Raw genomic sequence first — 26,133 nt, 5'->3', positions numbered from 1 at the left:
AGGGCCTCTACGTTACCTACTTACTAAGCAACCAGCAGGATTTGATGTCCCTTTCCTTCTTTAAGCTGTTTCTTCACTGAAAGAAAACAGTAACCTCTTTAATCTGCGCTTAATCTGACTTTACAAAAACACTTACTAGGCATGTATGATGTAGTGGAAAGCGGAGCTACAAAGAGAAGTATCATTTTTTGCATTAAAATTATATGCCAGCTGTGAGAACTGAGGGAAAACTGTAACATTTGCTATGTTTTAAAAAGCAAGTAATTTAAGAAAGAAAGTCTGTGTTGTCTGAGGAGTTCCCACATCGTGTACACAGCAGAAAATGCAAGAATGTCAACTTGCATCGATCTCTGGAAAGAGTATTGTGGCATAAGGTTTGTAATCAAGTTACAAATCTGACCAAAATCACCAGCCTGTGTAACAGGAATTAGCTAGCCACAAATACATGAGATGAACTATGTATTTAGACTTCCCATCACCTTTCATCTGATCTGAAGCCACGGTTTAGAGAAAAATCCCATGGATTTTTCTTACACCATCCAGCCCAGGATAACAACATTCAGCCTTGCATCTTGCAAACCTATTGAGAACAAATGAGTATGGAATTTGTCCTGCTAACGCTCACTAGAATCTCAGTTTTCACTTTTGTAAAGCCAAGTCTCTATTTCTTATGGCTTCAAATGAAAATTTCCAAATATAAACAGAAGCAAGTAATGTGTAGATGTCTACATATAATCTGAAAAAGCGGTTTTGTGGGTTGAACTGTCCAGTCATCCACTTTATTCCAATGCTCACTATAAGCATCATTATATAGTGTATATATTTATACATATATATATTTTTATACTTGGGATTGCAATCCCAAGCACAAATACAGGCTACATGATGAGTAGCCCTGAAGAGAAGGACTCAGGGGAGCTGGTGGATGTGAAGCTCAACATCAGCCGTCAATGTGCGCTTGCAGCCCAGAAAGGCAACCGTATCCTGGGCTGCATCAAAAGTTGCGTGGCCAGCAGGTTGAAGGAAATAATTCTGCGCCTCCACTCTGCTCTTGTGACATTACACCTGAAGTTCTGGAGTCTGCAGCACAGGAAGGACATGGATCTGTAACAGTGAGTCCAGAGGGCCATAGAGATGATTAGACTGCTGAAGCACCTCCCACATGAGGACAAGCTGTGAGAGCTGGGCTTGTTTAGCCTAGAGATGAGAAGGCTCCAGGGAGACTTTATAGCAGCCTTCCAGTACTTAAAGGAAAAAAAAGGGAAGGGGGTCTTTATCAGGGAGTGGAGGGACAGGATGAGGGGTAACTCTTTAAAGCTGAAAGAAGGGAGATTTAGGTTAGACACCAGGAAGAAACTTCTGGGAGGGAGGTGAAGCACTGGTACTAGTTGCCCAGAGAGGTTGTGGGTGCCCTGTCTCTGGAGGTGTTCAAGGCCAAGTTGGATGAGGCTTTGAGCAACTTGATCCAGTGGAAGGTGTCACTGCACATGACAAGAGGGTTGGAACTGAATGATCTTTACAGTCCCTCCCAGCCCAAAGCGTTCTACGATTCTATGATTTCACTTCCTACTTAAGTGTGGAAGAAAATAAGAAAAACAATAAAGCATTGAAACCTAGGGTTTCCCTCAGCCTCTGTCACTCAGAAGTAGGCATGAAAAGCAGTGTGCAAGGCACTAGAAAAAGCACACAGTAAGGTACATACGTCTTTCACATCCAAGGAGCTGCTTGGCTTTCTGAACTCTGAAGAAAAGTGTTCCGATTAACTCACTAGCTGCTTGCAAACCAACATGAGGGAAAGCGTGGGTCTTCAGTAGTTCCCACAACACAAACCAGCAACTTGGTGACTTGAAATCAATTGCAGAGTTAATAGGTAAGTGCTGCTGAAAAGATTGCTTTCCTGAAGCTGAAAAGATTTCCTTTCAGGGAAGGAAAACAAAAATCCAGTCCAGCTCCACGTATGCTAGAATTATGAACACTCTCCAACTGTGACAACCTGTTTGTTTGGCTCCCTGGTTGAAGGATGGATCTGATGTCAGAAAAAAAAAATATCCTGTAAAGTAGAAAAATTCTAGTTTCTAAAGTGGGGAGGAAGGTTTGCCTTAAAGCCGATATCCAGGATTTCAAAATTCTCAGTGCTACACTCTAAACGGTCCAGTCTTCACATTCCTATAACATTATTTGCTATTATCAAAATAAAGTAGATGATGGTTTTAGACAGCCAAACAATTTTTATTCTCCGAGGACTACATAGCAATTGAAATAATTACTGTGAAGGAGGAACAGTATTATATAATCAGTTGCAGATACTTTTACTGAAGTCACAACCTGCATGAATGAAATCACTTTTTCCATAGATGTTTTCAAAGTACTTTGCTGAGGAAAGAAGATTTATTTCAGGAGGAAATTTACATCAGAACCCGATAGAGACTATTTTTGTCTTCATGCAACTGTGCTAAAACCCAAGAGGCTAAAAGGCATTCATGTGCATTTACACTAAAAAAGAGCCAACCATACCTCTGAAAATGAAAAAATGTGTTTCCTACAAATATACTTGCTACCTGCTGATGACCAGGAATCTGCACTTCCCAAATAATCCTCTCATGCAGCATACAGAACATCCTACAATGTTGTAGACCCTGGCAGGCACTAGGGGTTTGATAGGCATATGAAATCACACCTAATTAATTTTTTTTAAACATAATTTTGGAAATTCCACCTGTTCTCTTCCTGCCCCATGACTTGAAGTGCTGCCGCCTTGTAGCTACTACTTCCACTCCCAATTCACCTATCTATCTTGCTCATTTAAGTCCTCCTTTAGACATACTGCAAGGAGAAAGTATTCTCTATAATTATTACATTTTCATGAAAATGGAGAAAGTAACATTCAATATAAGACTCTTTCTTGCTACTGTACTTAAAATTCTAAATGATGAAACAAAACCCGATAGATTAATATTGTTTATTTTAAATGGTATTCTGAAAGTCATGGTTATATACAAATTTTCAAACTATGAAGCTTAAGATTGCATGGTGACTGTCTTCACAAAATAAGGCTGCATGGTCAATCTCATTGGAGTCGATTCCACTGAAGTTTGAGTACAGGATGGCTTCAAGAAGGCCCATGAAGGCCCCAACATGAGAGGAGGCAGACCTTCCTACAGGAAAAGCTTCCTCATTTACCATGTGACGTTGTTTGAATAAGAGCATTACCAGTGGGGAAAGATCTGGGTAAATCCAATGGCTGATGTTATGCTGACCATTACATGCTGCACTCAAAATCTGAAGACAGATACCACTACAGGGGCTTTTCCATGCCAGCCATACACATTTTACCTCACTACCCACTCAGCTGGGCCCGTTGGTGGGGTGAGGGGGGAAGGCAGCTTACACCGCTGTAATTTGGCAATGATCATTAGAGACAGATGCTTTTTAGGGATAATTAACAGGCATGAACAGGATTTATGTTAATGCTGAAACTTCTCTTTAGATACTAGGTGCAGCAGTGGGATGAAAAGTATCACCACAGCCAACAGACAAACTTATTTCTCTGAATTGTCACAGAAAGCAGATGAATTACTGCCTCCCCTCACGCTCCCCCAATACTAAGGCAGAGATATGCTTCATGAGTTTATTTTATACACAATTAAAAACACATTTTACTAATGTCTCCCATAAAAACCTTATCACTAACACAGTCCTGAAATCAGTGCAACAATACTAAAATGAGAGGAAGGAGTATCTACAACCATACTGTATTGTACTGAAATGGCAAGATCAGAAATTTAGACCTAAAGTGCAAAGTTGGCTATATTCTACACAGATCTAGAGACCTGTTTCCTTGCTTATCCTATGAACCAATACCATCATTATAGATGCACCACATATTCATGCTAAACATTTAAGTGACCAAACGTCATCCTTAGGCTAAGAAGCAAAACTCCTCTACTGAATCCAGCGAGAGGCAGACATCAGCATCCAAGGGCCAAATTTAGTCCCTCAGTTCTAGGAGTGTCGCGTACTGGATGGAGATTAACTACTGTAAACCCAAGAATATGAAACATGGAGGAAGTGTATTAAAGTACATGAACGACGGTATTGAAATAGAAATCTCAAAAGAGCTTACCGCTTTGCTTTATAGTAGATTAAAGACAATCACTGCATTTCTGAAAGCACAAAATAGACGGCCCAGCACTCTGTATTTTATTTAGCTGCAGTCCTGTCCTGGTTCAGACCAGCACAAATTTAAAGACTATTTACACCAACAAGATTTGCAGTTTTAGCCATGAGGCCCTCTAAAACCAGAGAGAAGCCACAAAAACAGGCTCTTGCAGCATTAGAGTATTAAAAAGTCACCATTCAAAATACCTTATTCTTAAAAATTACTAAAGGAAATCACAATAGAAGGAACATGGCTGCTAGGTTTCTAGGTTTCCAGATTAACTGCAACTCCCCATCAATTCGCCCATGCATAGTAGACAGTTAATCTACGTATTATTTACAACAATTTTTGCTACTACCCAACACAATCAAAGAAAAAACTGCTTGTTGACTCATAGTTTGCTATACTTCACAAACTAAACAGTCTCCAGTTTCTTATTTTTTGGCAAAACTATCCTATGTTTGCCATAACATTTTAACCACAAGTAAACAAAGTTTGTCTTGAAAAGCAACACATGTTAAGTGAATTAGTTTGTCCCATTAGTCTATTTTTAAACTACTACATCATACTTACCGAAATGGCTATGGCATAAGAAGCTAGGCTTAAATAATGCCATAATCTGACACGACCCACTTGGTTATGCCTCAAACAATTTACAGTGAATTTGATTCAAACAAACCACTTGGTCTGAGAAAGTGTCCAAAGAATTAGGAATTGCAAGTCCATAAAATAATCTCTCCTAAGGAGTTGCTTGGAAATGATTTAGTCATTATCTGTTAATTTTATTTTAAGATATTCATATACTAAAATATATCCATGGGCAAAAGCCTCATTAGAAATGAGTCGCAGCACCCACACATGCATTAGCAAACAATGGTAAGTCTGCACCACAATGCGGACCAGATTGAAGGGAAAATGAGAGTAGGAGGAAAAATGGAATCTAAAGAAAATTAATTAGGTTGAGATATGTATGTATTTACACACAAGCACCTGCAAAACAATGAGTATCTAAAAAGTTGTGGTTATGACACTGAATTAACTGCATCTTGATCAGGCTAAGAGGGCAGGCTAAACAAATGTAGATGACTACAGCTGTAATTAAGTTTTTAGGAGAAATAAAACCTGCATACGCAAGCATCATAGCTCCACTCCATTCTGGCAAAACCTAAGCTGGTCTTTCAACAATGCAAGAAGTTAAGAATTCAGCTGATCAAGTTATGAACAAATCTGAGTAACTCTTCATAAAACACACCTAGGCCCCTGTGCAGCATCAGAAGAAATGGTCCCATTTTAGATATAAATTCTTCTCAATGCTCATTATCCTCTACTCATCCAAGCCCTCATAGAAGCAAAACTTCTTCCAAAGCTACTCAGCTGATATTACACTTATTTTTGTGTGCAGAACTGGCTGAAAGAAAAATCCATCACTGGAAGCAATGAGTTCTGCATTTGATTCACCCACAACTGCCAACATTAAGATCCTTTTACAGCAATGAATTCTGTAGTTTGGTCCAGTATCTTAAGGAAGAGTCTTGAATTCCCCATTCACGTCCTCAAAAGCTTTTGTTCCACAGGCCTTCAAGAAGCTACACATCTGCCCTCTAAGCTGAGTTACTCAAAGTCCCATGAAAGCCTTGAAACAGAAGCACTGAATTACGCCACAGTGGAAGACGAACCAATCCAAGCAGAACAAAGCGAGGAATGTGTTTACAGTATACATCATAACTGCGTATGCCATCATGTTTTGTTGAAACAGGAACATTTTCAGGCTGTTCAGTTTCTTGGGTAAAGTGAAGCACAGCAACAGGTATTCAGAGATTACAAAACCTCACTTCAACACATGCATCACATTCTTTTGCATTTATGGCAAACCAGAAAGCTATGTTTTTGTTGACACGGGTGTTTTGGAGTGCTCAGCTCCTAAGATGTTATCACATTTTCCACAGGAGGCAGAAATGGAAGAAGCTAGTTCTACACAAAATACTTTCTCAGTCTTGACTGGGCTTGGCTTTTGGCAAGTTCTCTTCATAAGGAGCTGATTTCAGTGCAAAAGCTGAGAAAGCACTGTTTACATATGGCATAAAGGAAACCTAGAGCTTGGTTTCCCAGTTGTACCATCAGCTCTCCAGCTCATCTTTCGTCCCTGTTCTCCTAACAGCTTCTTATAGAAATTACCCAGATGGAAATACAACATCAAATGGAGCTTTTCTCGTGCCAGGAGATTTTAACTATCTGCAGCTTGCAAACTTACCAAATCTTTCAACATTCAAAAACTTTGAATGAATAACACCACAATGCATTACTTTTAAGCACTTTGATGTAACTTACTGCGTCACCTTCACATACATTTTAATATTAAAAGATTTTAATTTAAGGACAGACAAGCTAACATACCTTACTATAATCTGTGATACAAGAACCCTAATCTCTAGGGGGAAGAAGAGAAGCTAATTGTTCCAGAAGAATGTGAAGTGTGCTTCAGTTACACAGAACTTAAGGTTTTCCAAGTTCTGTGCAAATCCTGTGAAATACCACAAGGGTGTTAAAAACCAAACCCAGATATTCTTCACTCACTATAATTAAGTGAATCAGAACACACCAGGGTGTTAAGCGCGAATGACAAAACCTGAATAATTATTACTGTTCATATAAACTTTTGTTTGCAGAATTTGGCATGATATATAGCATATAATCTAATGGAAAACTCCTCAAGTATTACAATCATGATACTTCCTTTGCTACTTGTGGGTAGAAACTAAACCCACAAAAATAAATTCTCTAGAGGCACAATAGGAACATTTTAAACCCACTCATTCTATGAAACCCTACTGAAACCACAAATAAGTCAGATATAAATAAACTCTTATAAATCCACCACATTCTCAAGCAAGATAGACATATACAAACAAAACTCAATTAAATTAGTCTTCTAAATTAAAAAAAGAAGAATCAGAAAAAGGGAGACCAGAACTAAAACCCCAGAGTCTAATGAATACAGTTTCAAAGTGAACTCAGAGCACTTATGGCACTTAAGAAATCTGGCATCCACTGTCTTTTTGAGGCTTTATATCTGGTTCCTTCAGAGGTTTTACTTCTTCGTCTGGTTTTGGTTTAGCCTGCAAACAAGAAGAAATAAAACTTAAATACCACAGGAACAAACCACTGTGTCTGCACAGTATTTACCCACAGCTGACTTTACATACTCTAATCTAACAGTACCCTCTCTTTTCAAGGCTGAAGGCTTTAGGCAAGCCTCAAGCAAGGGAGAAAAGCCAAATATTCTCTATTTCAGTACACTTAAATGAATCTTTTTCTAGAAAAGGATCTTTTTATAGCATTCACTGTAACGTTTCAGCATCTTACACACATTAAAGAATTTCCTCCAATACAGGACTCAGGAAAAAAAAATTATTCCTCATTTCTAGATACTGACAGTGTGACAGAGAGGTTAACTGACTTGCCTCCTGGCACAGCAGAAACATGAGCTCAGTGTTAGCCTCGTGTCTATGCCCTGCAGTGAACTGGGGAGCATCAAAGAGAGCAAAAAAGTAACTCTGTATTACACACAGAATAAAGCTAACGACAGAAAACAGTACATAAGGTTATCTTACAGCATCATCCTTTGGCATCTTGGTGAGATCAAATGCCCCAAGTGTTTCAGGAGTCCAATGTGCATTCAAGGCAGGAAATTCAAAAGGAATAGGCTCTACTAAACCATAGTTTGCTTTTAATTCCAACTGGGGAGCTTCTGCTGGCACCTTCTGAAAATAGCTGTAATAGAATACAGCAATACATTTAAAACACAATGCACTATCTCTGCAAGTCTTGTTTGCAATTCTAAAGAAAAACAATCGGGGTTTTCAGAGGCAACCACTTCTGCTCTCTTACATTTCATGAGGGCATTGTCCAACATGCATTCCAATAATAAGATTCACAAAACCAAAAGCAATTCCTTCTCAGTATTTATGTGGGGTTTTTCTTACTTGATAATCTTTATTCCCAGTGCTTCAATGAGAAGAACACCTTTTGGCCAAAAAGACCTTCAAAATCCAAATGAGGATTTATACCACTTCCCCAGAAAAATGAAGAGGTCAGTTCTTTTCCTAAACCAGTTTTAATGTGCCACAGTGCTTAACAGCAATGACACTACAAAACCCACAAAGACTTGCTACAAGAGAAAGCCTGAATGAGGGTATAAATCCCTCCTAGGCAAACCAAACAAGGGCTGAAAACTGACAAATACTGACACGTGTTCCTTTACTTCCCATGCTGCAGCAGAGCGCACATCTCCCATAACAGTCACTGGTTATCAGGGTTTTGTTTTAGTTTTTGGGTTTTTTTTCAAAGTTTGTTTCTAGAGGGGCATGGATTTGCTGAAATCTCCTGAAAGCTATGACAATGGCTATTGGAACTAAAGCAGAGTAAAGAATTTCTTTTCCTATTTATTTCAGCTTGAATCCTTTCTATTTAAGTCAATTCTGTATTATGCAGCCCTTTAAAAACGGAAATAACAAACCTGTTATGGACTACTAAATCATAAGAGGAGGGGAGAGGAGAAAAAAAATGAGCAAAAGAATTTTAAAGCCAAGTTAATCTTGCTATTTTAAACTGCTTCTGAACTCTTTATGGAAGGGATTTTATATATATTGACAATATTAATTATACTTAGACTAGTAAAGCTCCTAGCACCCCAAGCATACTCTTCACTGAAGGCATGATTCCTAGCAGGGAAGTCAAAACACAATCAACTCCAGTCTTCCACATTTCCCCTCTGTCCTCTTTCATCTACTGTATCCCAGCAGCTGTCAGGAGGCCATTAGAGCAACACAGCAAGGTCTGGAGGACTTTCTCTTGTGCAGAAGGAAAAGAAACAAAGTGTCTGAGGAATGAAGGAAGAAAACTGCTCAACCTCTGCAGCACATCTGTACAATCTACCCTGCTGAACTGGCACAGAACACAGGGAGGGTTATAACACAGACAAATAGCAAATCATACTAAGAGAAAACTACAGAATTGCTAAACTATCTTTAAGCTACTTGCCATGCCCTAAAGGAATATAAAGAACTGGAGAGTAAAACTTTACCATCCCAGCTTGAAATAAATGCAAATGAGGTAATAACAGTTCATATAGAGTACTATACCAACCATGAATTACTTACATGAATCCATTCTCTCTCTGGCATTTTTCTAGCGTGTTCTTAACCAAACTTCCTAATTTCCTAAAGAAGAGATGTCCAGAAGGTTTGGCAGTAGTCCCAGGCCCTTTGGTTTCTCCATATTCTTTGCACAATGCTTCAGCCTTGGCAAAAACTTTGCAGGAAAGAAATGCAATAAAAATAATTTAAATGACTGTTAAATCACGATTCTGATCTACAGTGCTTCAGTTCTAGCAGATACTAGAACCCACTTGGCTTCTTGCTTCTTAGAAACAAAAGTAAACTACCTCAAAGGCAGCACTTCCAGCCAAGATTTACCGCTTCCAAAAAGTGACTAGAAACAGGAAAAAAACCCAGACAGCATTTTGGGTAAGAAGATGCAGGAAAGCATTCCTACTTGTGGTGCAAAATCCAACAATAAGCCTAAGAACTGTGCCATATGATGGGGGGGAGGGGAGAGGGTATAACAGTGTCCACACATGGTTGATGCCCCCAAATAAGGAAGCACTCTCCTCTGAACAGCAGGAACAGTAAAAACCACAGGATTTGTTTCACTGCAAACAATCCAACTTGGATTTTCCTTAGTAACTTATTTTTATTTATTTTTTAAAATAATATTAAATGGTTTTGGTTTGGTGATTTGAACATTTTTTTATACATTGTGGTTAAGCTTATGCGGTTCAGGCATTGAGGTAACAATAGCTTTGAAGAGAGGAGGATGGGCAGAAGACCCTGAACTTGCCTTAATCTTCATTTGAAATTAATAGAAAAGAAACAAGTTATTGTAAAGACTATTTGATTTTAAACAGGTTAACAGGCTGAGAAGCAAAGATGAAAGTTTCTGCAGCACTGTTATGAAAGGCGGTCTTTGTCAAGATCAAAAAAGAATATACTGCCTCTATTCAAAAGCATACTGGATTTTCATCAGGTGACACAGAAAATCTTAAGTTTATGGGGGACCAAATAAACGTGATACACCAAAATAAAACAGGCATGTCATGATGAGACTGTGTAATCCAGTCTCACTCAAACTTACATTTTTCTGCTTCCTGCAGAGATCTGATTGCTTCCCCACATTTATCACTCGCCAGTAAAGTCTGACCATGGTAACAGTATGCCTAATGGGAGAGGACAAAATCACTACCAACATCATCAGGCAATTCCTGCACCAATTAACTTCTGCTCTTTCTTACATCAGAGCTGCATGTCTTTGAAGCTGCCATTCCCTGCAGATGGCTGACAATTTGGGAATGCAAGTTAAGGCAGCATTCACTGGACAAAGCAGGTCAACACAAACGCCATGAAGTATGTATGAAGCAACCTGTTTCAGGTCCAGAGTAACTCTGAGCTTCATTAAGGCTGTTTAACAGAAGCACTAGTATAAAGACTAGTTCAAACCTCTCTCTGTCACTGTATCAATGTGCAGCATTAAGACTCATCACAGAAAGAGGACGAACTCCAGTCAAGTTTACAAAGCAAAGACTCCAGAAACTAAAACTACCTGAAAACTCAAAAACTGAATCTGCAACAAACATCCAGAAAATATGACGCATTTCTGCTGCTTCAGATATTTTACAGTAGTCCAAATAACTTTCCCACCCTAAAAAGTCCCATTCCTTCACACTTATGCTTGAAGATAGAACTATATTCCTGTGACAACCTGAACGCCTTCTTTTCCATTATCAAGAGTTGCCAAGTTTAAATACTAAATACCATAGGTGAAAGAAAAATCCCATGGACTAATGCCTACCTTGAATACCTTCTTTTTGTGTCAGTTCTCACAGTATGACAAACATTACTTAAATCTACTCTTGCCTATACTGCACAAATCAAAAAAAAAAAACAAACAAGAAAAAGTATCACAGTTCTGACCCGCTCTCATCTTTCAAACTTGCTAATAAAGCAATCAGCTTTTAGCTACAGGTTTAACTTAAGAAAAAAACAATTCTGTTAACAGTTTAATTTGCGCTTTTTTCACGGTATAGAATCACAAATGGTTTGGGTTGGAAGAGACCTTAAAGATCATCTAATTTTAACCCTCCCGCCACAGGCATGGACACCTGAAGCATCACCCTGAAAGGGACAGATTACAGGCTACAAGAGATAAACAGCAAATTGAGAAGCTGATGATCCCAAGGGTGCGCTACACTTGCTAAAAGATCAGTCAGCCAAAAAGGGACAGCAGTTGGAATGGTACCTAACGTTACTCAATGCACCTTCATTCAAGTCCTTTAAAAAGGTGACCAGCTCTGAATTATACCTAGAACCAGACCGCAACACAGATAACGGAAGACGAGTATTATGCTCAACCTGAACTGCTTCACTTAATGATATGTAATGACAATAAATTCCACACTGCAGTAATTTCACTTGGCTCAACCATAGTACTTCAAATGCCTCTGACACTGCATAGTCTCTCTTCACAGCATGGAAGGAAAGTCAAGGCAATGCTTAGCCCCCATTCCCTATCCCACACCCTTAGACAACATTAAAAACTGTATCTGCTCTCAGCAGAAGTACTTACATAGGCCATATAGAAACAGTTCTTCAAATTTAAGTACTTCCTCCATTTACCTGCATAAATTGGATCCAAACTGGATAATGTTTGATCTATGAACACAAAGTTATTCCTTAAGACATTTCCAAAAAGAAAAATCCCCCCAAACTCAGTGATGAGAATTCTAAAACTTAGCAATAGGTCTTAACTATAAAGTAGCCAGAATCAAATGACCTAAATCACTCCTGCAAACACACTATGAGAAAACAAGCAAAACCATGCAGCTTATTGAGCTATCAGGCAGTTGTCACCAGAATCCCTGAAACTGCTGTCCACTAAGTTTGGAAGACCAATTTTCTTAAGTATTTTAGGCAGCTTTTTAAAGCTTATAACTAGTTTAATTTCAAGTAGCAACTTACGAAGTCCTACATATGCTACAATATTCCATCTCTTACATTGAATCCCGTATTTCTGCACTTTTCCCACTTGCTTCAGCAAGCCCGCAGATCAGCTTACTTATGTGGAAGGACGCACATAATTAAACTGCTACACATTTTACAGTCTGCATCATATTCTGCTGCCCAAAATCAGCTGAAATGCATGTCATTTACATCAAGTCATTTGTTTGTCAGCTGTTATTACATAATCTCAAGATGTTACTCTGTCTTCTATCTCTCCTCACTAACATTTTCTACCATTAGCAACAGAAAAAGTTTCCCACCAAAACAAAAGGCCTTATCAAAATATATCTGTTATAGTAATAACTGAAATCTTAAATATGCTAAACAGAAGCTAAGTATATAAAGCAGATCCACTGAGAAACAGTGTTAATATCACAACTGACACACGTTGAAGTATATTTGCTGGCAAGAATGCAAAAACCAGGTCACTAAGGATACAAACCAAGGCACTTACCAGCTTTTTGGTAGAAGTTAGCCGTTTCATAAGCAAGAGCAGCTATTAGTCCTGGATTGTGTTTCAGCTCAATAGCCCGAGCAATTGTCACTAAAAAAAAACCCACATCACAGTATTCAAGTTTAAGTGAAAATGTCAGCAGAGGCATTTAGCATTTTAAAACCCCTCCATGAGCAGAAAACAACTATTGTGCAGTCAAGCAAACTGTGGGATAAAGACATTGTTTCTTGGATAGAATGATTCCAAATTAACAGAAAAGGTGAAGGAAGATTAGTCTGAAGACTAGCTGGTAAACAGAAACTGCAAGTATTTTAAAGTAAAGGAACTAAGAATGGTAGTGAAGAGACTACAATGACAGGAAAAAAGAAGAGGGGAGGAATGTCACACACAAGTTCTTCCACAGTGGTTACATTTATAATACCAGACTGATTTTTGGCATTCTCCTCCTGTAATTGTAACTTAAGTTTCTTTAAAAGCAACCTGTCCCACTAAGCCACAGCACTTCAGGAAAAGAAAAGAAGTGGCACTGCTGCCAAGATGACCTCATGAGATAAAGTAACCCTCAAAGACTGTCATTTCCCACCCCCGACAAACACACATATTGGAAGATACCTTCTTGAGCTTCCGCTTGGCACTGTATGATGCACGAGTCTATAAGTCGGGCTTCTAAATCTCTTCCCTTTTCTACAGGTGTAATCAATTTTGGAATATGACTTTCCTAAATACAAAGCAAGTCTCAAAGTTAGTTTAGGCTTAATACTATTGCTGCCAATGCAAAGCAAGTCCCTTATTCCTCAATGGATGGGACACTGAGCGAAGGTCCAAAGACTGTACTGCTGCATGTGCTGCTGGGCAGACAGACCAATAACTCTTCCACTGACAGAAAAACTGCAGCAGGGATTGAGTGGTAGCACAACATACTAATATCCATCTTTTTCCAGTACCCTTTACGTAGTTTGAGGCATTTGTTTACTCTGTAACCTTATCAGAAAACCAAAGGCTTTTCTAGGACAAAAAGTCAAGTACTTGGAGAGAACACAAAGAACGGACAGCAAAGACGGGTTTTGTACCTTCAAGTGTTTAAAAATCCCAGCTGCTATCTTCAGGCTTCTGTGAACATCTTTTGCTTCATCTTCTGTTATACTAAGAATATAAAATGAATCAATGAAATTTTAGTTAGAAAGAATCTCTAGGTGTCATTTAGTCCCACCTTCTGCTTTGGAGTAGGAATACTGCAAACAGTAGATCAGGTTACTTATTTCTTTGTACAGCTGAATATCGAATCCTTCGGGAACAGAGACTCTACTAATTCTTTTACTAAATTGTCCTACAGCTGCGCTGCCCTCATGGTAAGGAAGTTTATTACAGTGTCCCATCATTAAATAATCAAATAGAATTCACTTAAAAAAAGAAATGCAAGACCTTGTAATGCCTTCCAAGTAAAAGTAGTCTCAGCGTTAAAAGCCAAAGCTTTAGAAATCTGTTACGCTAAAAGTCAGCAAAGTTGGATTTTGAGAATATCAGTTTTGTACCTGCACATTTAGAGCAGGATTGATGAAAGGTGTATTAATTACTGATGCCTTCTCTACCACAGTCACACGGTTTTTCACAGATGCAAGTAGGCACTGAAGTGCACTTGGACATTCTAGCACATGAATGAAAGCCAACTGACTCCTTAAGCCCCTGCTGTCTCAGCTGGACATGCACTACAGCAGCCAAAACTCAGAAATTCCTAATTTTTTTGATGGAATAACACTGTGAAGGAATTACTAGGAAGAGAAAATCACTTACTCTCCTTTTCCAGCGAGTCTTGATGCATATTTTGTGTACCACAGGGCTACATTAAATCCCATGGAAACCAGTTCAAACACTGCATCCTGCTGGGCACTAAAGAAAGACAAGACAAAAAAAACCCCAAACAATTTAATGCTTTTCATTTTATTCTGACAAGTTCTCTGGCTATAGCTCACATTGCATAGGTTGACATTTCTTGAACAAAAAATATTTTATGGAGAGAAGTCAACAATTTCCAACTCAGAACGTCTTCCTTGCTGAACTGCCTAAAAGAGAGTTCAATTTTTACTTATTATCTTTAAGAGCTCACAATTATAATTTCCCACATTCAGATGCTTACCCTTGCCATTGGGGAACTTTTATTTTAAAACAGTAACTTGATATTTGTTTAGCTTTGGGTGTGGCTGACATTTTTCCCTCTTTTTTTTAAAAAAAAAAAAAAACATTGCACATTTTGTGGAAAGCCTTGCTTTGGAATGTCTACTCTAAAGTTGTAGCTGCTAAGTTAATAAGTTGAAGTCTATTACATCTCCCTCGAATGAATGTTATTGCAGGTATTTATGTAACTGCAGCCAAACAGCATGTGCAAACAGCAAGAAATTTCAGAAGCTAAAAAACATGGTATTCAAAAAGAATGAACATGCAATCACAAGCTCAGTATAGCTTAGGAACTAGTAATCTTTAAAAAGAAAGGTGTGGGAGTCAGAGGAATAATGCTGGCACAAGAACAAGTGTGTATGACCAAAAGAAAATCACAAGAGTCCCAATCAACAGATTGTCGTCCAAGGGGAATAAAAGCTTTGAGGAAGTTAAGCACTTTTAGATAAAGCTAGACAAACTTGTAAGCATGGTTATAAAACACAAATACCTACAACAGTGAGAGACAAATGCAGGTTACAGAAGGTTACAGATCCGCACTACTACTTAAAATAGAAGCTTTATTTGTTAGGACCTAAAGTACACATACTAGGAACCTCAGAGAACAAGAATGAAATCAGATCTTCAGCAATGTTTGTACTTCAAAAAACTCAGGAGATACTGGTCAGGCAATAGCATCACATAAGAAACCCTCTTAAACTGTAGTAATCTATGCTATCATATTGAATTCACTAACACTCTTAAGGTTCTTCTTTATACTGCTCTGGCCAACTGCAGGCAGAGGTTGTAGATAACTAAGATAAAATGGTTACATCTACCATTATCATCCGTTATCACACCTTTACACAAAAGCAACACGCTCGTTAGAAGATCGAATACAGCACTGCAATTATCAAAACTGCAAAGCAACACATTTTTGGAAACTACTTTGTGTTAGGTATTTTGTTACTCTCATAAGTTTTCCTTCACACCTGTGCTGGCACATCTGCTTCTATATAACAGACCAGAATAAAACAGCTGCATATCCTGTGAGCATAAAAGCATACATACTTTGGAACTTGTCCTTGTAATGTGTCTGTCCACTTGAAATTCTGAATGTATCTCAACTTGCTTTCTTGGGAAGAGTCATCCAGTGGAAGGATAAAACCTACAGAATAATAATAATTAAAAAAATATATAGTGACAGGTAATTTCAAAGAAAGAAACAGGAACAAGCAATAAAGGCATGGGGAGAAAATACAGATAAAGGTAAGAGAATGTTTCTTGCTGTACGAACTCAAAAACTCACGTTACTCAAGCTTTTATTCCTCAACATCTTGAGAGCAAGAGATACAAAGCCCCAGCCTGGCTACTACAAGAAAAGCCTTGCCCCACAGGTTACCAACTCAACTCTGTGAGCCTTGGTTGCTCAAGGAAGACCTTGTAGATGTCTTTATATTCCACACAGCAACTGGCTGGAAGTTGGACTGACCCAGGTATGGGATGGCTGAGGCTGCTCAAGGTATGCGAGTGACCGTGCCTACCACCACTGCAGTGATTGGGAAATTCCAGGAAAAGCTGCCTAGCCAACATGGAGAGGGAAAAGGCCTTGTAAGCATGGACTTGCCTAGTAATCATCACTTTTGTCTCCAGAAATACAGGAAATTGGTTCTTCATGTCCAGCTGCTTAGAATGCAGCAGTCAGTGGGATGAAGGTCGTGCTACAGGATGTTCAAATGCTAGCATATGCAGGCACAAGAAGGAATTTTTCAGGGAGGAGCAATATTGGTCTTGGCCTGATCAAGTCTTATAGACCTGAAAAATGCAAGACTTGCGACAGCAGCTACTGGAATTATAGCTTTAAGTGCTGTCACGTGTTTATAAAGACAGAAAATACTTAATACTTTCACATGCATAAGACTTCAGTGACCAAGCATGATGCTTTCCTGAGGAAACTCTCCAAATCGTAACTGCAGAAACATGGACTGTTAAGTTACCTTCATCTAGAAAGTCTCACTAGCTTACATCCTTCCAGAGCCTGAGGGTGCTACACTAACTTGAGCTGCTTCCCTTCCCACAGAGTGAAAGATCACATAGTTCCCATGCATCAGCTGATTCCTGCAAACTCTGTCCCAGGAAACCTGTCTGAGCACCTGACTGCTAAGAGAGAGCTATTAAAATATTGGCAGGAGGAAGGTTTCAAAAGAAAGCACAGTCCCTTGCGACCATTTACTGAAAATGTAGATACTATCTAATGAGAACATATTTATACCTAAGATAAGCAACAGCAGAAGTGTAAACTTGCAACAAATCTATTACTTGGCATTAGACAAACCAGAAGTTTACACTAAAGAGTGACTCCCATCAACTAATTAATACACCAAATTTATACCTAAGGAGTAATTCACCACAATCTTAAGAAACAGACATTTTCTCCTCCATCAGGAAGCAGAATGAGGCTAAAAGCGAGAGGATAGGACTGCCAGTACCCAGTGCTGATGGAGTCACAAAGGCCACTGAACTTGTAGAAAAGGCCTGGTGATTGGTATCAAGCACAAGACAATACACTCCTTCCTGAGACCTGTGGAGTTTCTTCACAGTAGACTACCATAATACATATTCTGAGAAATTTTTATAAAACTCAAATTACATATCTCTCAATTATGAGCAGTATTGCACGTTCCTACCTTGCAAAAGTGAGAAGTACAAGTCAGTTGCATTCTTCATAATTTCTGGATTGCAACTTGAGTCTGTAAACAGCTCCAATAGCCGTGTCCGAGATAACCTCAAATCGCTGTGTGGAGGTGAAAAAAAAAAACAAACAGAAAAAAAGAAACCTAAGAAATTCTACCCAGAAATGTACTACTAATTACGCATCCGCCCATATATACCACCACCTTTTTTGGCTAAGAAAGCTACCTATCTGAAGGCAAGGAAGTGTACTTTAAAAGGAAAATGCCAATAAATACAGACAAACCTTCTTTTCTCCTCTGGGTACATATGATTGACTCTTCAATTTAAAAGTACAATCAGTTTTGGACAGACAGCAATGGGTAATCAGTAGTCATTATCAATCTAATGTTCTAACAAAAACTAAAATAACTATGCCTTCATTTACCAAGAGGCTGGGTGTAGGGGAAGATAAGTAACAAGCAGGAGCATTCTTCAACATTAGAATGGGATGAACATTTGAAAAGATAAGAAAAGATCTGCAAAATAAGCTGCCTTTTCATCGTATTCCTAGCTACAATAGAACATTAATGCCTTATTCACTCATGGAAATTATTTTAAGTAATCATTTGCAGAAGAATGCACAGTCATCAGAAAGACAATGAAATGTTTACTCTTTCTCCTCTGCCTTATTATAATAGGCCTTGCTATACACTCAAGTGCCTTGAAAACTGTATAATTCATTATTCATATAATTCATTCTTCCTATAATTCCTCATTGCTCTCTACAACTACCTGAAAGGAAGTTGTGGAGAGGAGGGTGCTAGCCTCTTCTCCCAAGTGACAGGGGACAGGACAAGAAGGAATGGCCTCAAGCTCCCCCAGGGGAGATTTGGGCTGGACATTAGGAAAAAATTTTTCACAGAAAGGATCACTGGGCACTGAAACAGGCTGCCCAGGGAGGTGGTTGAGTCACCTTCCCTGGAGGTGTTTGGGGGACGGGTGGATGAGGCGCTGAGGGACATGGTTTAGTGTTTGATAGGAATGGTTGGACTCAATGATCTGGTGGGTCTTTTCCAACCTGATGATTCTATAATTCTTTGTAACTATATGCCCAGCATTATGAGTGTCTCATTGTCTCCTAGCCTACAAGTTTCTAGTCATCTTCAGAACAAAAAGTGGAGAGTAACCATTGCTCTTAGATATGTCATCCAAAATGTGAGAGAGAGTGAATTTAATCACAAGGACACTTACTTGCAAACTTTTGTTGCAGCTGGAGTGGTAGCCACCCCATAAAAATTGAAGGAAACAGGAGCTGTAGCCTTCAAAGGGTTGCGATGAAACCAGTGTGTCATTTTCTTTTTTTAGAGCTGTTCACGCCAAATCTAAGGTGTGAAGATAAATTAATAAGTGTACAAACAGGTACAGCTAAGGTATGCTGTGCTCACAAAAATATATTCCAAATGTAAACAACTAGGAAATAAATTAACCTGCAATCTTTTACATATAATTCCAGAGAAGAAATTATTTTCCCATTTGAAACACCAAGTTTTCACAGGCCCTGTCTTCACCATTCATTTCCTTAGTCTGAGAATTTCACTCTGTTGAAATACATGTTTTGTGAAGCAGCTGTTTTAAGTTGGGCAAAAAGCTACAACCTTTGCTCTACATTACTGCACATTCTTATTCGAAAAAAGCACAACTGCTGCCTTGTGCATGAGGCTGAATATTTCCTATGTCATTCACAGGCACATCTCAATTCACTGCGATTGTCACATTGTGTCTGGCCAATATATTAGTAGCTTTTATTGCGGCACCACTGATTGAGACAAACTGCAATTATACAGTAACTCTTGCTGAGAACACATTCACATACATGCAACAGACCTTGAAATTTGGTAGAGTATAGTCAAAAAAGACCATCTTCTACTTTTGTATATAATGTATAGCATAAGCATTCCAGTGAGATGTTTTTACAAGCTTTCAACAGTGGCGCACAGGGGAAAACGTAATGTGCACAAGCTGAAACAAGAGAGGTCTGTACTGGATAAACGTGATGCAACAAGTTGTTACTATTACAAAAAGTAAATTATTTTTTATTTATGCTAAAGTAGAGTTAAGTTTCATCTAAGCCATTTTGTTCTTCGGAAGTCAGACAGAATGTCCCTCTGAGAGCATGTTTTCTTTCAAACAGTGTTTTTCTATAACCTGTTCATTCTTTGGAGACGATAATGTCTTGTGCGCAGTATGATATGTCCTGAGCAGATATGTCTTCTGTAATCACCTCTGTTTGCAGCTTTTCCCCACCTCAAATGAAAGGTCAAGCATTTGTCCAGCCCTGATAAAGGATGCTTGCTTTCTAAAACTCCAAAACAAGTCTTAGATGGTTTATTTCCTGGCATTTTCGGTATCAAAAGAAGAAACTTTGTCACCATGAGAGTAGTCAAACTGAGGAACAAGGTGCCCAGAGATCTCATCTAGTTTCTGTCCTCAAAGTCTTTCAAGCCTTCACCGGACAAAGCCCTGACCCTGCTCCAACCAGGACACTGGACCCGGGACCTCCAAGGCCTCCACCACTGCATCTCCAAGTTCACTGTTGTAAAAGACGGTGCAGGTCTGCTGGCCAAAGCAGCTCTGCGGAGCAGCGCCAGGCCAGGCCCTGACGCCCACCTCGGCGGGACGGGCGCTCCGCAGCAGCTCCTCTCCTTGCCGCCGCCGTCACCCCGGTACCGAAACTGCCGGCGAATAAACTCTCTAAGACTCGTTTTGGACTTTTAGAAAACAAGCGATCTTTATCAGGGCTGGGCAACGGGAGGAAGCGATCTCCATCCATCGTGCGCAGCGAGACAACCTGGGACAGGGTGTATTTCCCACTTATGTGCACATAGATAAATTCTTCCAGAAATCTTACGCGTATTCTGTTCCTTTCCAAGGACTCATTTTAATGTTATTACGACCCCCGTAACAGTCGAAACTCTTGCTAATGTGGAGCTTTGGCTGCAGCTCTGCCTGCCCTTGCCTTTGAGATAGGGAAAGGCTACAAACAGAGGTGATCGCAGAAGCAGGGACAGCTGCTCAGCACAGATCATACTGCATGCAAGGCGTTATCATCTCCAAAGAATGAACAGGGTCTGGAAAAAAAACCACAACTTGAAAGAAAACATGCTCTCAGCGGGACATTCTGCCCGACTTTCAAAGAACACAATGACTCAGGTAAACCCCAACTCTGCTTTAGCTTAAATCAAAGATACGTCACTCTTTGTAACAGCAGCCACCTCTGGCATCGCACCGGGGTGGGTCCCTGCCCGGTGCCGGCCGCCTCAGGCCCCACCGATCCCCTCCTCGGTACCGGACCCTCCGCCGTTTCCGCCTGGACCCGCGCACACGCCGCCGCAGGCAGCGCCAGCCGCCAGCCGAGAACATCGCCCCGCGCGGCGCGGATGGGCCGAACGTATCCATCCCGCCGCCTGTTGTGCCCCCTCCTCCTCCCCGAGTGCCCCCCCAGGCAGCGCCGACCGAGAGCCGATAGCATCGATCCCGCCGGTTGTGTGCGCGCGTGTGTGTCTCCCCGTCCCCTCGCCCCCAGCCCCGGGACTGCCAGCCCCCATAGCCGCCTCCGACACAGTCCCAGCCCCTGAGCCCCGCGCCGGGCAGCCCGCTCCCAGCAGTCCTGCGCCCGCCCCCGCCCCCACAGAGGTGGGAGCGGGAGGGAAGACGACGTAGGCCCTTACAGACGCGGGAACCACCTGCGGGGCCGCCGCCACCGCTTACCGGAGAAGCCTCCCGCGGCGGCACGGCCGGAGCGGAGCTATCCCAACCCGAGACGGGGGGAGGGGAGAGAGGCAGGCGCTCCCGCGCGGCCACGTGACCGAGGCCACGTGATCGTGGCCATGACACCTACCGAGGCGGAAGTGGCAGTCCTGGGGCCTCGGTAGCGATGGCGCGGGCGGGCGCGGCCGGCGCAGCCTCCCTCGCTGGGCGGTGCCGGCGGGAGGCGCCGGCCGCGTTTGGTTGTCGCGGCGCCTGGGCTGGGCTGGGCCGGGCCGGCGCTGGGCGCGGGGCTGGCGGGAGCGCGGGTACCCGGCGCGGAGCCCCGGCGCGGGGTGACCATGGTGCCCTAGGGCTGGGGCTATGTCGGAGGCAGCCCGGAGCCTCCTGCAGCGCTGGGGCGCCAGCTTCAGGAAGGGCACCGACTTCGACTCCTGGGGGCAGCTGGTGGAGGCGATGGACGAGTACCAGATGTGAGTGTGGGGGCGGGTGGCTCGAAGCCCCGAACGAGGAGCTGGGGGGAGCGGGCCAGGGGGATCCCCGCGGGGCGCCCTCGTCCCTCGTGCCCCGTCCTCGTCCCTCGTGTCCCGTTCTCCTCACCTCGAGATTTTTCCCCCCGCCCCTCGTGCCCCGTTTTCTTTATCTCAAGACAACTTCTCCCGCTCCTCATGCCCCGTACCCAATACCTCAAGATTCTCACTGTCCCCGCTTGTATCCCGTCGCTTTCCCTAATCGATTTTTAGTCCTTCTAGTACCACATCACTAAGTCCACCGGGTCCTGTTTCTCCTCGACCCCCATGCCCCGTTCTCCCCATCTCAAGCCCCCACCGTCCCCTGCCCTTCGAGCCCTGCGTTCCCCTCTTCTCCTCCCTTGTTTCGCCCCTAGCTCGTTACTCTGGCCCCTTATAAGCTCCCCCTCGCCGTTCCCCGAGGCGCGGGGCCGTGAGCTGGGATGCCCCCCGGGGCTGGGGTCTCCGGGAGCCGCCATGCCGGGACTGCCGGTAGGGGTCGAGGTGGGAGCCGGCCCGGCCTTTTGGGGAGGCCTTTTGGCTGGCGAGGCGTGTGGCTGATGGAGCCCCGTGGGCAGGAGCAGTGGTGTCCCAGGGTACCCTCGTCCCATCGGTCTGTCCCCCGGGGAACCACGTTTGCGGGAAGGGACCTGCAGAGACAAATGGGCGGCTGAAGTATCAGCTTTACCCAAAAACATCCCAGACAACCCACCAGGGTAAAAACTAGTTCGTCACACTCTTCTGTGTTTCACCCCTGATGAAAGCAGAGTGGGAGAGCGGGAAATCCGATGGTGGGAGGGTAGCGACTGGTGGCAGCCCCAGTTAGGTGGGCTTGCACTCAGTGGGACCGCATCATTTGTGAATTTCTTGGTGTCAGACAGGTATTGGCACTGTTGATGGTATCTTTAACAACACACCTGGTAGTTTTAGTCAAGTACTCTCCTCTAGGATTCTGTTTGCTGTGAAGATGAAAGCTATTTCCTTGTAACATGAGTATCACGTTCAGAGGGTTTGCACTTGTTCCCCAAAAGCAAGGTAGCTGAAGGGGTCTGCTCTGAGCGATCTTCTAGTGCTATGCAGGACTATTCAAGTTACAGGCTGTAACCACACTGAGTACCAGTTCAGCTGTCAGTTTAGTTGTAACTAGTCTGCTGGCTGGGTACAGCGTAGCCATGAGATGCTATAATCTCACAAATTCATTCACTCACCAGACAAAATGATGCAAATTCAGTTATCTGGAGTTTGCTGATGGCCTTTAGAGCAGGGAATGCTGTTCCTACAAACCTTGGTGCAGGGATGAAAAGAAGTTCTCTTCCAGATCTATATCTCAGAAATAAAAAAGCAGTCATTGAAAAGTAAAAGAAGATATTTATAATAACTGCCCTTGTCCAGACATCTACAAGAAGTCCAGTAGGATCCTAGTGCTTTAAACCATCTCAGCAGTCAGTTTCATGTAATGACGTTTCTTCAGAATGAAAATTCTTTAGGCGTCTTGTGCTGAGCTTGCTTCATTAAGAAGTAAGGTCACTAAATGTCTGTAGACAGCCCAGTTTGAGAGTCCAAGGATAACTTTTGTTCCTTTCTTCCTGGCATCACTTGTCTGTCAAGAACTGAGTTGATGTCTGTGCCATTGCTTTATTCTGACTATGGAGCAGTGTGTTGCCTTTCTTGCAGAGCTGCTTTTGGGTAGTAGTATTGTAAGCTGCTCTTGCAAGCCATATCAGTGAGTGTCTACTGAATAGAGTAATTGTCAGTGGATGAACTCTGTGGTTCCAGGAGGGAGAGAAAGGGGAAGGAAGATCAAAGGATTACAGGGAGATATTGCATAGGAAGTGAGCTTGCTGATGCTGAGAAAGGTCATCCTGAATCTAAGCTAATCCATTCCATGGATGTAATGACAATTAGTGTAAAATACAGTTATTGACCTCCCACTGTTGCTTGCAGGAATGTTGATACTGTGATGCTGCATATTGTGGGTGGCATATTGCTGCTATGGTGATATATTTCCTTAAGTTGTTACTTTTAAATGCCCTTTCTATGTGTCGTGTGTGTATATTTGAGTTAAAGCCTGTTTTTGTGTTTTTTCTTCTCTCAGCCACCATCTTTCCCCTGCTTAAGAAGGGGGACAACGCCACCAAGGTCTGCAGTTACCTTGTCCTCTTTAGTTGTGTTTTCACTGGTATTAGATAAAAAATCCAGTGGCCTGAATCCTTGTGTCTTTTTTAAAAAAGCTTATTTTTAGGAAAGGCAAAGAAATAATGGAATTTTGATTTTTGTTCCTGAAACAGGCTTTGATGGTAATCTGTTTTGTTGTCTGCATCTTGGCACATGTGTTTTAACACTACTCACCACCCTCCAAAACCAGGCTATTGCCCACTGCAGCGGTAGCGAGAAGCTGAATCCCTTTAACAATGCAAACTTGTGAGGTCCTAGATGGAAGCTTATTGCAGTGCCCCAAGTACTGCTACTGTCCCCGGCCCTCTCTTTCTCCCCCGGCCCTCTCTTTCTCCCCCGGCCCTCTCTTTCTCCCCCGGCCCTCTTCTCTTCCTCGGGAATGGCAATTGCTCAGAGGTTTTGCTTGTTTAATGTTCTCCTTCCTCCCCGGACGGAAGCTGGAACTCTTCCCATAGCTTCCCTCTTTAGCTTCCTTTCGCTTTCTGGAGCCGTTTGCTTACTGTGACTCTCCAAGCCCCTTGATACTTGTGCCTCCATGGTGTCACAGGATGGGTCTCTGCTCTGCAGGAGCTGCTAAGGGGCCTGAATGTGAGCTAAAATGCTCTCTCAGCCTGGGCCAAGCCGTCCTGCGCCTGTCTTCCATTGCTGGGAGAGTCTGTGGCCATCGCCTGGGGTGCTCACACAGGTGGCTCTTGGCAGTCTGAGTTGCCCCAAAATTCCCCATGAAATGCTTATATGATAGGGGCCCTTTGCAGGGCGTATGGGTTGTTGTGATAAAATAAGAGGATGCAGGGAGGAAAAAGGTCAGTGCTTATAAAAGGGGTTGTTGGCTTGAGGGACTTTCTTACCTGTTCTTCCTTTATGATGCATTGTATAGTCTATGACACATAGTTCCTGGTGTAATTGCATCCATCTTCTGGGCTTTTTTTTTTAAGTGTGGCCTGCCACAGTTAAAGAAATCTTTGTTTAAAAAAAGAAAAAACGCAACTGTTTAGAGTAGCAATCTGTGGACCTTTCGGCAGGCACATTGTCTAGAGACTGTGGGGGCTGTGTGTGTTTCTATGGTGTGTTCCCGTTCTACAATTTTCTTTCCCCTTTATCCAGATTAGCAAGGCATCTACAAAAAGAGGCACAATCTCAGCACAACAACTCCGAATTCACAGAAGATCAAAAGGTGAGTATTGCTGTTTTCTCAGTCAAGGAGCTTCACTCATAGATGTTTGTGTGTTGTCATTTCTGTATCTTGCAGACCAGAGCCTTATAAGACCTTTCTTCCTTCCTAGATATACCAAACAGAAACAGAGTCCAGTGTTACTAAAACAGGTGCCGTTGTTAGATGTGACAGATGCTTTGCTGTGTGATGTTGAATGTTGTGCATACTGACCAGAGTCCTTCATAACTTGGATGTTTCTTTTTTTGATAATTTGCTTATACAATGTTAGGACAGTTTCTGTTGTGATGTCTCAATACAAAACATCTTTAACTGGAGACATTGAGGGTGTATGGGGAGGATGTTGGCTTAACGCGTAACACTTGACTGGGAAGGGTCCTGGCAGAGTACTCTCTGTTAGTCTCTCAGAATGTTATTTGTTTATAATCTTTCAAAATATTGAAATTACTCCTTACCCCTCCTCCCCTCAGCTGAAAAGGCTGTTTCTTTCTCAGCATCGTATTAATGCAATTCTGTGGCCGTATTTAAGAGGAAAATGCTAGCAAAGGTCTCATACGCTCCAGCATTTTCAGCAAAATAAAATCTTTTGAGATATGAGGCCTTGCTACATTTTCATGTCTTGTATAAAGGCATGTTTTTCTTGGGAATACCAAATTAGAGAGCCCCTGTACTTCCAGATTTTGAAGTTGTAAAGTTGCTTGTTTGAGCAATGCCATTGACTGAAAACTAACAGGCTAGCAGCCCAGATTTTCGCCTGTGGTATTAGAGTGCTAGAGTTAGTCATCTGTATTTGGAAGTGTTGGTTCTGAAAACAGGTCCCGGCTGCAGAGATTGGAGGTGAATTTGACACATTTAAAGGAACTCGTTACAAAGTAATACACTTTTAAGTGCAGTCTGACATATGTTTGTAACTGTTCCCTTGAAGAGTACCAGTAAGAAAAGCACAGATAGTTTTGCATGTT

The 26,133-nt window shown here is 41.9% G+C and overlaps 2 protein-coding genes across 4 annotated transcripts in view; one reads left to right on the top strand and one right to left on the bottom strand.

The window, feature by feature from the left end:
- Nucleotides 1–4,177: 4,177 nt before the first annotated feature.
- Nucleotides 4,178–18,935, bottom strand: BROX (BRO1 domain and CAAX motif containing). The gene is made up of 12 exons (XM_069852751.1): nt 18,803–18,935; nt 17,566–17,672; nt 15,950–16,046; nt 14,519–14,614; nt 13,798–13,870; nt 13,340–13,445; nt 12,728–12,817; nt 11,840–11,925; nt 10,352–10,433; nt 9,319–9,469; nt 7,771–7,930; nt 4,178–7,275 (listed from the first exon to the last, which is right to left on the bottom strand). The coding sequence occupies exons 1-12, from the start codon at nt 18,901–18,903 to the stop codon at nt 7,189–7,191; spliced, it is 1,236 nt and encodes a 411-aa protein (XP_069708852.1). The 5' UTR covers nt 18,904–18,935; the 3' UTR covers nt 4,178–7,188.
- A 2,647-nt stretch (nt 18,936–21,582) lies between these two features.
- Nucleotides 21,583–26,133, top strand: part of AIDA (axin interactor, dorsalization associated) — a 31,278-nt gene continuing 26,727 nt past the window's right edge. The window contains exons 1-2 of one of the 3 annotated variants that reach the window (XM_069852674.1): nt 21,583–21,789; nt 25,105–25,174. In XM_069852674.1, the coding sequence (XP_069708775.1) occupies nt 21,680–21,789; nt 25,105–25,174 (180 nt within the window). In that variant the 5' untranslated portion in view covers nt 21,583–21,679. The remainder of the gene's footprint in view (nt 21,790–25,104; nt 25,175–26,133) is intronic. The other 2 variants (XM_069852676.1, XM_069852675.1) reach the window with 2 other exon arrangements.

The sequence above is a fragment of the Phaenicophaeus curvirostris genome, chromosome 2 (genome assembly GCF_032191515.1).
Source record: "Phaenicophaeus curvirostris isolate KB17595 chromosome 2, BPBGC_Pcur_1.0, whole genome shotgun sequence".
In the NCBI taxonomy this organism is placed as follows: domain Eukaryota; kingdom Metazoa; phylum Chordata; class Aves; order Cuculiformes; family Cuculidae; genus Phaenicophaeus; species Phaenicophaeus curvirostris.
This window is presented reverse-complemented; position numbering and strand designations above follow the sequence as displayed.

Coding starts and splice junctions, on each gene's coding strand:
- BROX (XM_069852751.1), bottom strand. CDS start 18,903: ATGACACACTGGTTTCATCGCAACCCTTTGAAGGCTACAGCTCCTGTT. Junction 14,615..15,949: donor TTACAAGGACAAGTTCCAAA/GTATGTATGCTT, acceptor GTCTTTCTTTAG/TGCCCAGCAGGATGCAGTGT. Junction 11,926..12,727: donor TAACTTCTACCAAAAAGCTG/GTAAGTGCCTTG, acceptor TTGTGTTCATAG/ATCAAACATTATCCAGTTTG.